A 12,941-nucleotide genomic window follows, 5' to 3' on the forward strand; every position below is an offset into this window, starting at 1 on the left:
CTACAAACTATAATCTACGAAAAAATAACATAGTTTCAACCATAGAAATAGCAAGTGGGCCCTATCATCTTTTTTCCCGGGAAAAACTTCCGATCCATTCATCAAACATCATGGTAGTAAAAAGAACACTCGGAGTAACAAAAATCACATCCAAGTCCATAGGCCACCTAGCAACAACTACAAACAGTGGCGTTAGCTGAAGGCGTGCCACCAACACCGCCTCTCCCTCACTGGAGCAGGGCAAACCTTGTTGTAGTAAACAGTAGGTAAGTCATCATGCTAAGGCACCAAAGGACCAACACATCAAAACAACAATCTTCGTTGATGGAGAGAAGTGTAGAACACAAACATCGAACCTATAGACACACTAACGCAAACAAAGGAATACCATATCCATATACACCCACTGAAGACAAACACTAACCGAAGCCCTCTAGATCCGCTGGAGACAGACCTCCACACGCCCTCGGGCGACGCTAGACGTACCCTGAGGGCGGGGGCTAGGCGGAGAGAATTTTATTTCATCTTCAGGGAGCTGCCACCTCCTCTCCTTCCCGAGCAAGGCAACCCTAAACAAACTCAAAAGCAAGACAAAACCATAAACAAACTCAAAAACACACCTAAAACGAAGTAGGAGCCCTCCCAACAAGAAGGGTAGGGATCCACTGTGCCTCCATGGCCCGAAGGCCATAGAAGGCGAGGCAGATCGGCATCGGCGGGAGGTATGGAAACCCTAGTTTCTATATTCGCTCATGGGTTACTACTATCTTGTGATCATAATATTTATAGCTTAGCAAACAAAATCATTTTTTTCATTTTTCCAAAATTTGCGAAGACAAAAGGTCATAGATAATGGACTACAAAAACAAAAGTGCACAAGTAAATATTGGAAAAAGAATGCAATCATTTCCTCTATGTACTTACTCTGACCATAGTTTAAAAAACTAGTGACCAAACAGATGAGGTTCTTGGTTTAGGTTTTCATCGGCCGAACCACCATCACCTGTTCACATCTGGTATTTTAGGCGACAAACATACATTTTATACTAATATAGTAGTAAACAAAGGTCAAATAGTTTTTCTTGCCAGTGCTTTTTGTCTGATGGCAACACGGTCTAAACACCTTAAGAAGCCGTCAACATTGTTTATCCTGGCGCTTTCCGGTTCGACCATCAGTCCTGTACGGTTTTTTAACTATGGATGTGATGTAAAAAAATTGTTTACACTACCGTACTACAATTTACTATAGCTCAGTCAATTGATTATATTTCCTCAACACGGATATTACCTTATTTTCTTACCAAATTTTAAATGTATATTTATCAACATATTTTTTATACCCTTGATATTTTTATATAAAACTTATAGATATGAATTTTCACCAAATTACTATATTTTTAGAGCTACTAGTTATTGTATAACAATATTATATCATATGTCAGAAAATTATTGGGTTCAACACATGACATCAGTTATATAGGCTTACACATTATCGCAGAAAAAAAAGTTATATAGGCTTACCAATACTCATACCATCCAGGCCCATCCCCCATCTCAGTGACGATCTTGAAGTAGGCTCAACCCAAATACTAGGCCATAATTGTGAATCCATTGTCATGGGTGCTGCGAGACCTATGTCTCGCTTATTGTGAGATCTAGCTCCGTCTCGCCTTTGGCACTCGCTGTTGTGTCCTTTTAATGGGCCAACCCAGTGAAGTAATTCTGGAAAGGTTCTGTGCACCGGTTCTGAGAAGGTTTCATGCGGTTCCTTTTCTTTTTCTATGTTTTTCTTTATGGTTTTTCTTTTACTTTTTTTCCTAAACTTTTTTATTTTTTGTCCTTTCTATTTGTTTCAAATACATGTCAACTTTTTAATACATGTTGTATTTTTTATACACGTTGAACATTTTTTGATACACATTGAACATTTTTCTTACATTATTTAAAGTTTTAAAAAATGTCTGAAAATGTTTTTGAATGATACTAAATATTTTTATAAAATTACACAAATATTTCTTTCACGTCGTATAAACATTTATTTTAAATTTGTATATTTTTTAAATGACAGGACATTTTTTAGTGTTACATAATATTTGTACAAACTACATGAACATTTTCTGTTTTGCATGACAGTGCTGGAAAATTCTTAGCAGCAAGTAACAATGTTGTTGGTGTTTGCATAGATGTTTTCATGGCAGAAGCGCTGGCTCTTTGGTTTGGTTTAAACTTGGCAACATCTTTGGGCTGCATTAAGTTAATCATCAACTCCAACAACATTGATGTAATCTCAGCAATGCAAGACAGAGACAATACGTTAGGATCATTGGCCGCTATTCTAGATGATTGCTTCCATATGGCTAGGGATTTCACTCATGTTCGGTATGAACACTGTCACAGAGAAGCAAATGATGTTGTTGATGAACTAGCTAGACTTTGTAAATTTTCTCCCCCAAATCTTGGTTTGATGAGGCACCGGATGCCATCACTCCCTTGCTTGTAAGTGACGCTGTTTTGATTACTAGCTAACAAAAGGGGGTGTTGGGAGGTAAAAAAACTACATGGACTTTTTTTTAATGTCAAGAACAAAATTTTTAAATGCGTGAACTCTTTTTAGAAAAAAATTCTACATTGCGTGACACTTTTTTAATGTGTGATGACGCTTTTAAAAAATGAAGTAAATATATTTTGAAGAATATGTATTTAGAATATTTCGAAATATAAAAAAAGCAAAAAAAATAAACAAATGAACAATAAAAAACGAACAAAATGAAAGAAAAACACACGTCTCCGAGATACTTGGCTGGCCCACTGGCGAGGCTGCTTGAGGAGAGCGATACTACCGCCAGACATAGACGCTCTCCCCTTCGTGGCATGGGAGCCCTTATTCTACGCTCCGTGCGATGAATTGTCTCTATAACGCTATATGGGCCAGCACTTGCTCCGCCCAAAAATGTTTAATGCAGTATATTTATTTACTTTTACTTGTTGATCTCTGTTTGTGTATTTCAAAGAACTTTTGACCTCCAACATGCAATATTTATTAATTGTGGTAAATGTAGCCTTCTCTGTGACATAAAAGGTAAAAGACAAGTTCGATAGGACGGCGGAACAACAATGCAAGGGAGAACTCACTTGGGAGCTGCAACGCGCTAGTCATCCTCTTGTGACACTCCGAGATGGAGTTTAAGGCAACAAAGGGCTTGCAAGTCGGTCTGAGAATTATTCCGGAGAGCTGCATCACCTAATGAATGTGGCCTTGTGTTGAATAATCAACAAGGCCTTCAACCAGTCAACTGATCAAGCATCAGTTTAGATTATTCTTCTAATTCAACTTTGAGATTGTCAAATTACAGGATGGTCAACCGGACTAATTCACCCCTACTTTATAAACACATATACAAAGTGCTTCTGGGGCTTAGAATCCAAACTACATGATGTATGAATCCAGAAATCCAAGTAAGGCCATTTTGTGACTCAGTCGCTTAAGCATCATAAATGCTACTATTGATACTAAGATTAGTCTTGTCATGGCCTCAATCATCTAGTGTCTGCTAGATTATTAAGCAAATTTTTGGTTAAGCTTAATTCAGCTTAGCAACATGATGAGTGTGGTGACAGAGCATATCACATACGACAGACAAGGCACATTTGGCACATGCCAACAGGGAGATGGTTAGAACATGCAAGTTCGCCTGGTGCAGCGGCGTTGCTGACCATGGTGGTGGAGATCACGTAGCTGTGTGCCGTAGATGAAGTAATCGAAGCAGATAGTTGGTCGTCGACTCGTCGTCGAAGCGAGCAGTCAATAGAACCGAGGGATTGGGTTATTGGCTTAGCGAAGAGGCCTGCATTCTAAGTCTCGTTTTCCACAGGTTCCAGTCAACAAAGTTATTTTTTTTGAAACGGAGTCAACAAAGTTATTGTTTTTGGGGTCTTTTGACTGCCCCAGTCAACAGAGTTCATTTGGGCATTTCTCTCCAAGTTAGAATAATGGCATATTTTTGGAGCCTTATATATCGGTGCTGAAGCATTGAGGCATGGCAGCTTCTCCCTTTTGGTGCCATAGGTTTACGGTTTGAACAACGCAGACGAATCCGTAAAGATGCCACCCAACTGTATCCGCTTGCTCGCTCGGCTTCTTGCCATCCTCACGTTACTGCTGTTAATAGTCGGTGGCCATGCAGCAGGTCGTGTAGATCCTTCAAGTCCACCAAATTGCGATGCTCAGCGTAAGTGCCCATGCATGTTTCACTTTTCTTTCAACTTCTCATATGATTCAGAAGTCAGAACAGAACATGTGCATCATAGTAGGTGTTGACTTCGTGCAATTTCCGAATATCGGCAGTTTTCAGTCTATCATGAGCTTAGTTTTCAGTCTAGGATACGGAGTGAAAAGGATACAGTTAGTTCAGAATAAAAAAAATGTACAATTTCAAAGGAATACTCTATTTTCCAAATGGCCTGATGATATGTTGTACTTTGAACATCATCGCAGAAAACCCAACCGGCTGCTCGAGGCTCCCCTCCCCAAACTGTCCTGGCTGTGGTCGACGGTAATAAGCGCCTTCTATTTTCCTAGAGAAGGGGACCTGCGAAGATTGTCCAGACCTGAGACCTTCCAAGTGTGGATAGCAGCAGGGCTGACTTCCAAGCATATGTGGGCGACCATTATCTCTTAGGGTGTTTTTTACTACTACGTAGAAACGACATGTTTATCTATTTCCATGTGTTAAGAGAGATACGATCGAAGGCCACAGTCATTTCGTTACTTTCAGAATGTTGAAGGAAAGCAAGAATAGCTGAATGAGACACAATTCATCAACGAACTTGCATTGCGAATACTGCTTTTTTCAGCGTAACAGACGAACACTGAGAACACGCGAGCAGTTAATACTCTCAACCAACTGCAATATGACCCTCCAATTTTTGTTTTTAAAGAAAAACTACAGCACTATCCTCCATGATCTCGAAGGTGGCTGTGTAATTGTGGGATGCAGCAGTAGAAATGGACACTTCAGCAATACTGGGACTGGAAAGATGGTGCGCCTAGTACTCCGCTCTTGTCATAATGCCGTGCCAAAATACTGGATGCCAATTAGAGATGGTACTAAGTACTAACCTTGCCAAAATACTCAGAATCGAGCTGACACAGGAGCGAGCGGCAGGCAATTCACGAACCAATTCAACTCTTTCTTTTTTTTTTGGAAGACTGAACCAATTCAACTCTGGTGTGTAGTACTGCCCGGTCCCTTGAAAAATAAATAAAAAAGCTCTGGTACTGCCCGGACTTCTGGCACCCTAATTCCGGATGGAATTTGGCATTCCGGCCAGGCGGCCACTCTAGGGTCTAGGCTCCGGGTACCGAATGCGACCCTGATCCATCGGACTGAGGTCGGCTGTTGCCCTTCCAGGTTCCATCCGCGGTTGGGTGGAGGAGTCATTGCAGGTGTCTGATCATCTGGCTGGGATCTATGGCTCCTTCATCCCTCTGCCCCCGCAACAGCAAGGATTGGGAAGAAGCGAGGTTCTAGGATTGGGGGTGATTCCAGGAGATTCCTAGGTGAGGCAGGCTCCTCCACCCAGCGTCCCAGCCCGCGGAAGCTCGCCGAATGGAAGAGGCGGCGGCGGCGAACTGCGTGATGGGGTGCATACACACCGACCTCCTGCAGGACACCGCTGCGTTGCTCTGGACGCGCATCCTCCTCCGCCCCACTGCCGACCCGGCCGGCGCACGACGCAACGCCGAGGCATTCAGTGGCAGCAGGAATCCATCCACTGCATCCCCGGCAAACCTCCCTGTGCTCCATTGCGCAGGCGTCGTCCGGGTGTCCGTCAAGGGCGAGGTTTGTTGCTCTCTGATAAAATTGTACCACTAGGAAAATGTGATATCCTTGCACATCGGTTTCAACTTTCAAGTTTATTTGACAATTCAATGTACCACTGTACAATTTGTCTGGTTAAGGGTGTGATTAGTCCATAGTTGGGCTTAAGTACTTGCAGTTTACTACGTACTAGAAATTCAGAAAGAAAAATATAAGTAAAAACCCAAGTCGAAAGAAAAATTCCTATGCTGAACCTTTTATTTGATTTTATTTGAGATAGAAGTAGGTTGAACCACAGTTTACATACGCGACCAACATAGATTTACTTGTAAAATGGAGGACGATCCACAACATAACACGATTTCTGTCGAGAAAAATATAGCATTATGTAAAGTAAACTATCCTTAGGTCATCCTGCAGCAGCAACATCTGGGCAAATAGAAAATGATTCTACTTTTGCTCAACCCTGCAGTGCTGAAAATGCTTCTTTGATTGCGGTGACCTCAATGTAAACGTCCTGCATCGAGGGGCGATATTTGGGTGTCTCCGCAGTGCACATGAGGCCAATCTTAACGAGCTCGATTATACAGCTCATTCCAGCCATTTGCTGATGATTTTCTTGGTTTGGACTACTTGCTGCTTCTTCATCTTGGTCCCCATAATAAGGAATGATTCTCGGATCTAGAATCTCACCAATCTTTTCAGGAAATGATTTTTCCACAAAATTGTAAAGGCTCAGGCCATCTTTAAACATCTCATCAGTTGGACGCTTCCCTGTGAGCATTTCTAAGACGATGATTCCAAAGCTGTAAACATCACCCTCAGTGGAGATTTTGCTCCCAAAGCCATATTCTGCAATATATATAGTATTGAAATCATTAATTAACACAGAAGAACTCGAACACAAGAATCAAAAGATTTCTAGGGAAACTAAAGTCAATTTTTCATAGGGCCTCTAAGATATTTGCCCAATATATATATCCTATATAAAGGAATTGTTACCTGGTGCAATGTATCCAACTGATCCTCTTGGTCCAACTAAGCTTGTAGAACCATCAATCCTTGAAGTATAACTGTGTATGAACTTAGTCAACCCGAAGTCACCAACACATGCGCCCATGACATCATCCAGAAGGACATTGCTTGGCTTCAGATCACAGTGTGTCATAGGAGGCATGCATTGGTTATGCAGGTAATCCAAAGCAGCTGCTATGTCCACTGCTATTGCTATTCTTGAACTCAAGGACAAGGGCCTTTTCAGATGTTGCTCGTGGAGTGTTGGATGGAGCCAACTTTCAAGGTTGCCATTAACCATATATTCAAGGAGAAGAGCTTTGAACTCATGTCCTGTCAGATCACTCGTCGAGCATACAGTGATCACCCTTACAAGATTACGATGACGAGTGTTTTTGAGTGCCTGACATTCAGCAACGAAGCTTTTCGTCGCCCCAGGCTGATCAAGTTTGAAAACTTTGATAGCAACTGCATCTTCTTCAGACTCAATTCTACCTTTGTATACGGACCCATACTTTCCTGAACCAACCAAGTTGGCTAATGAGAAACCATTTGTTGCTTTCACTAAGTCAGCATATGTGAACTTCTTTAACTCCTCAAAGGATGGATAATCTTCTTGTTTGACTTTCTTTCTCTTCTTCAAGAAAATGACTCCAAAACATGATAACATCACTAAGGCAAGAACAGAAAGTCCTACTATATTCGCAATGTTGGATCTATGCCTTTGTTGAGAGGCAGCTGTGTGGCAAAGTGGCAAACTCAATAGTGGCGAGACAGCACACAACTCTTTGTTCCCTTGGACGAACACCTTGCTTGCATTTTGGAAGATCCCACCAGTTGGCATGGGCCCCTCCAGGTTGTTGAATGACAAATTGAGAAGTGACATGGAGCTGAAAGCCTCAAAGAAGTCTGGGACTTGACCAGACAAGTTGTTTCGAGAAAGGTCCATGTCACTGATGCCTTTCAATGCAGCGAAAGATTGAGGGATTCGCCCATCAAGTAGATTCCCTTCCAGGTGGAGGGACTCTAAATGGAGGCACTCGCCTAGAGTTGAGGGAATTTCTCCAATCAACAGGTTGTTGGAAATATCGAGGGGGGAAAGGTTGATTAATTTGCCAATCTCCACTGGTATATGCCCAGAGAGTTTGTTGCTTGAGAGATCAAGACCTTCAGAAAGTGTGGAAACAGTAAATAGTTCTTTTGGTATTGTTCCATCAAATGAGTTGCAAGAGAGGTTTAGGGTGTGTAACTTATTGCACTCTGCTAAAGCTACTGGGATGGGTCCACTCAAATTATTTTGATGCAAATAGAGCTCACTTAGTTGGCCGAGGTTATGAATTGAAAGTGGGATTTGGCCAGATAGCTTGTTTCCTGATAAGCTTAGAACGAACAAGTTTGAAAGGTTTCCAAGTGAGTCAGGAAGGGTTCCAGTAAGCAGATTGTGCTCCATGTAAAGAAGTTTGAGGCTACTAAGGTTCCCTATCTCATGTGGTATGGTGCCAGATATTTTATTCGCTGTCAACAATAGAGATTCTAAGCTTTTTGGAAGATTGCCTATGGACTTTGGCAGTTCACCTTGTAGGTTGTTCGCGTCTAAGCGTAAAATAGCCAGCTTTGTACAACTGGCGAGCGAGTGGAGGAAAGTCCAGTCTCCAGCTTCGAGTTGGTTCTTGCCTAGATCTAGTTCAGTTAAGTCGGGCAAAGACCCAAAATAAGGAACAATACCATGGAATGCATTGTCACGGAGATTAATTCTCTGAAGATTTGTGGTCTCAGCCATTGAAGTGGGAATACGACCTCCGAATCTGTTTCCCTGAACAATGAATGCCTGGATGTTTGGAAGGGTGTGGCCAATATTTTCCGGAATTTCTCCTGTTAAGATGTTATTGCCCATGCCAAGGTATTTGAGTGTCGATATATCATAGAGAGAGCCTGGAACGGCTCCTGATAAGTTGTTGTTAGTCAGATCTAATTTTTCCAAGCATGGGATTTTACTTAAACTCCATGGAATGTTGCCTTGCAAGTGATTCCCTGCAAGCAAAAGCTCAAGAAGGGAAGAAGAGTTCCCAACAGAGGAAGGTATTTTTCCTGTGATATTATTGAATGATAGGGACAGAGTTTGCAATGGCGAGGTGGGTGAGAAAGGTGGAATTGATCCAAAGAAATTATTTCCGTTTAAAATTATGATTTCAAGAGATGAGCTGTTGAAGAGAGAAGGAGGTACCTCTCCATCGAGGTCATTGCTTCCCAATTCCAGCCATCCAAGTGATGAACTATTTGCTAAGAGAGGCGGGATGCCCCCAGTTAGGCTGTTGTTTGCCAGCACAACAAAGTAGAGTGATGGGCTGCTTCCAAGTGAGTAAGGAATACTGCCCGTCAACTTGTTGCCAGGAACGTACAGAGCATAAAGCTTAGGAAGCATGCCGAACCCATCTGGAATGCTTCCATTGAGCATGTTGTTATCGAGTAAGATGTCTGTGAGATTTAAACAGTTGGTCAAACCTAGAGGTATCTCCCCCTGGAGGGAGTTACTTCCGAGATCAATAGTCTGAAGGCTAGAACAGGTAGAAAGAGAGTTCGGTATTACGCCAGCAAGATTGTTATTTGGAAGGGAGAGCTGAGCAAGGTGACGCAGATGACCTACCTCAGGCGGGATCCCACCATTCAGCAGGTTATCCTGGAGGTTGATTCTTGCGAGGAAAGTGAGATTACCAATGCAGGGTGGTATCTGGCCATTCAGGCCTAGCGATTCAAGGTCAAGTGCTGTGACACGAGATGCGTGCTTCTTGCCACAGGTGACACCAGGCCAACTGCAATACTGGAGGGTATTGTTCCACGAGGCGAGGACTTCGGTATTGTTAGAAAGGTGGTTCTTGAGACAAAGGAGTGCCTGGAAGTCCTTACCAGATTCATCACCCAGCAGGGTGCCATCTAATGAAGAAGAAGGGGCAAAAGAGGTCAAGAAAGTGAGGAGGACGGTGGCTGTGAAGAGTGATGAACTGAGAGTCCCTACAGGTACAGGAGCCATCTGTGTGCTACCGCCGTTGTGGATGTTGCTACCGAGTTTTGCTCTCCTACAGATTTCAGCAGTAGCAGTGAGCATGTGCATATTTATAAGGGGGCTAGCTTGGAAACCTGCCTTCTCTGCACCTCTCATCCAAACATCTCATATGGAAGATTGAAGATAAAAAAAAACAATCTCAACTACGTTCCACGCCAGCCCTTGGAACGTGGACTGGTCTTCTCGTGCACAGCGATTTAACCGTCTCAACTACGTTCTGCCATCTTTTGAAGGAAAGAAAACACAAATCTATTGCCACTGAGGAGTCACTGCTGCCGTTCAATCACATGTTTTTTTCTCTTTCCGTGTTCCTCTTCACTTGCTATTATCCTGCCACCGCTTTGGTATTCTTTTTTGGATAGGTCTTAGATTTATAATACCTTCTTCCAATGTTAATGAAAAGCGTGCTGTCTGCCTTTTTGCCCACAGAATTTTTTTGACACAATGAATAGCCAGAATAGGTCTATTAGATTCGTCGGTTAAAAATATGTGTTTCATATCTCGTTTATCTACCTGATACTATTAACCCTGCACGTTGACTAATCTAATTGGAATGTGAAGAAAAAAACAGTTACCTTGAATTTACAAGTACAACTTAATTGTGCATGTTTTCTAAAAACTAAAAGAAAGCACTGTTATATTTTTTTTGTTTCAACGGCAATAATGGTTGTGTTATTATTTTCACTACATCCTTGTGTTTTTCCTGTGGCTCACCGAAACAATATCTGTTACATTCTCGTATTTTGAATTTCCGTAGGATTTTCCAACACGTTATGATATCTAAATTCTACGCTTTTCAATTCCTGAGATGGAATCTGAGTCTTTTTTCCTTTTCTTTTCACAGCTAGAAATCCGTTTCTTGTTTTTGCTGTCTGCGACTGGCTGATGGCGACATAAAGTAGTACCGGACATATGGTGGTTATTTTTTCCGGATTTTCGCCTGCAGCAGTTAACGTAGCGGAGAGACTAATTCAACTTTGGAGGGACTCAAAATTTTGCAAGCAGTCCCGGTCTAGGTTTGGCAGTATAGAAGCCTCGCCATGGCCTCCTCCCAACTCCCATCACTACAACTTCAGCTTCTCCCCCTGATTTTTAATGCACCAAGCGTGCAAGACTCGAGGCTCTGGAAAAAAGATGTCCCGAAGGGCGAGCACTTGCCGTATACCAACTCAGCTGCTCACGATCCAACTCATTCTGCTAGTTTTCTTGATTGGTGGCAGCCTCCCCAGCACAGCAATAGCTTATCTTCTTGGTGTGAGGAGCGTACACTACCGCCCGAATCCCCTTGATACATCGGGAAACTGTGAGTATAGTAGTATACTGAAGTCATTACTAACAGCAATTAAATTGTGAGTAGGAGCATGTGAAGGGTATTGCTATCCCGTTCTGACCTCTTGTTGAATGCTTATCAACTAGTATTTCCTTTTACCATTTCTGCAGTAAATCCTCATGGCGAACCAGAAACCGCTGGAGCAAATCCTCGTGGTTCCCGAAGGGTCCCTTGGGACAGAAGAAATCACAAGCACAGAGGCTGAGAAGCGTGGACGCAGTGAGACAAAGGGATTAGTTGATGGGCCTGCTACTTGTACTTGTGAGCTATGCAGCTTGTTAAACAAAGTTTATATGCAACTAGTCATTTCTGTTTCTTTGTCCTTCGAGGGACTTGTTAATGGTATACTCCACAATTGGTATGTCCGTTGTACTGTATTATTGGAACACACTTGTTTGTGGAAAGGCTATTCAAACAACTTAATCGATTGACCAACGGAGGTTATGGACGCGTTTGGTTACCTGCATCGTTTTTTGCCACTTTGCATACTTGTCCCAGTTGGGCAGGCAAAAAACCATCATCTACACTTTGTTTGGTTGCTTGCATATAGGCTGCCTGCATTAGGGGAGTATTTTCTGCCTGCTGTTTGGTTGCGTGCATTGGCTTGGCAGATGGAAGTGCCCGGTGTTTGGTTGCATACATGCAACGTGAGTAGGAGTTAATACCTACACATGACACACTTAGTTAGAGTAGAGTTCTAGGCAGTGTGCTCGTGATGGCGATATCAGTGTAGGCCGAGAACGAGGTGACCGAGAGGAACTACGCAGGCGGACCCGGTAAACACAAGCAACTAGTTCGCAGCGACATCGTCGGACTCGGTGTCGTGGCCACCGTCCACGACCGCAGGCTCGTTGATGCGGAACGCTGGTCTCTTTGGGTGCCCGTGCCGTGCCACGCTCGCGTCACGCGCGTGCTGCTCACTGGTCAGTGCTCGCCCCCGCCTATTGCGTCGTAGCTAGCTCATGAGCCCACGCCATCTTTGCTCTTGCGCGCTTGTACCTTTTCTAAGCGATTGCACGCAGAAGGCCAAAATTCCAGAAAATGAAAAAAGAGAAGCAGCCCACAGAGGAAGCAATATGCGCATTTATAACCCCTAAAAACACGTATGCACAGTTGAGATCACCTCTATTCACCCCTTAAAAAAGATCTTATCTAATCCAACCTGCTCCTGCGTTCGAGGCCGGCTGCCGCCGGCCACCGATCGCCTGCTTGATCGTCTAATCTCTTCTCGAGAAGGGTAGGGGATATGCAAGCGCCTTGTGTTGATCTCCGATGCATTCTGGCCGGCCAGCCGCACGAATGAACTCGACCAAACTATAAAAACGGTTAGTCTATTTTTAGCATCAGATTCATTTGCGTCTTTCAAATTGTACAATTGTAGTCGCAGGAAATTTCGATTTTTGATATTGTCTCATAAATCAAATTTTGAATTAATAGCGATATAATTTTTGACTATCTATAGGGCCTGTTTGGATCAAAGCCCTGAAGTGCCCGACCAAACATTTGGCATTGATGAGCGTGATAGCCACTGTTTGGTTTGTGATCCAATTATATGGGTCTCCCCAGCCCCGTTACCTCATCCCGTTTACATAACCAAAAAAATTTGAGGCGTTGATGGTCTTTCCCTCCACCAAAATTTTGAGTGATGTTGGTTAGTTGGGTGAATACAACACATATGAAATCGAACCAAGATTTTTCAATATGTACTACATTA

General features: G+C 42.9%; 1 protein-coding gene across 1 annotated transcript; it reads right to left on the reverse strand.

The window, feature by feature from the left end:
• Positions 1-6,126: 6,126 nt before the first annotated feature.
• On the reverse strand, positions 6,127-10,735 carry LOC125522368 (receptor kinase-like protein Xa21). Its single transcript, XM_048687428.1, has 2 exons — positions 6,825-10,735; positions 6,127-6,674 (listed from the first exon to the last, which is right to left on the reverse strand). Exons 1-2 carry the CDS (start codon positions 9,991-9,993, stop codon positions 6,283-6,285), a joined length of 3,561 nt encoding a protein of 1,186 aa, XP_048543385.1. The 5' UTR covers positions 9,994-10,735; the 3' UTR covers positions 6,127-6,282.
• Between the last annotated feature and the right edge of the window lie 2,206 nt (positions 10,736-12,941).

This window comes from Triticum urartu, chromosome 7, assembly GCF_003073215.2.
Source record: "Triticum urartu cultivar G1812 chromosome 7, Tu2.1, whole genome shotgun sequence".
NCBI classification, from domain to species: Eukaryota; Viridiplantae; Streptophyta; class Magnoliopsida; order Poales; family Poaceae; genus Triticum; species Triticum urartu.

Coding starts and splice junctions, on each gene's coding strand:
- LOC125522368 (XM_048687428.1), bottom strand. CDS start 9,993: ATGAGAGGTGCAGAGAAGGCAGGTTTCCAAGCTAGCCCCCTTATAAAT. Junction 6,675..6,824: donor AGTTGGATACATTGCACCAG/GTAACAATTCCT, acceptor TATATATTGCAG/AATATGGCTTTGGGAGCAAA.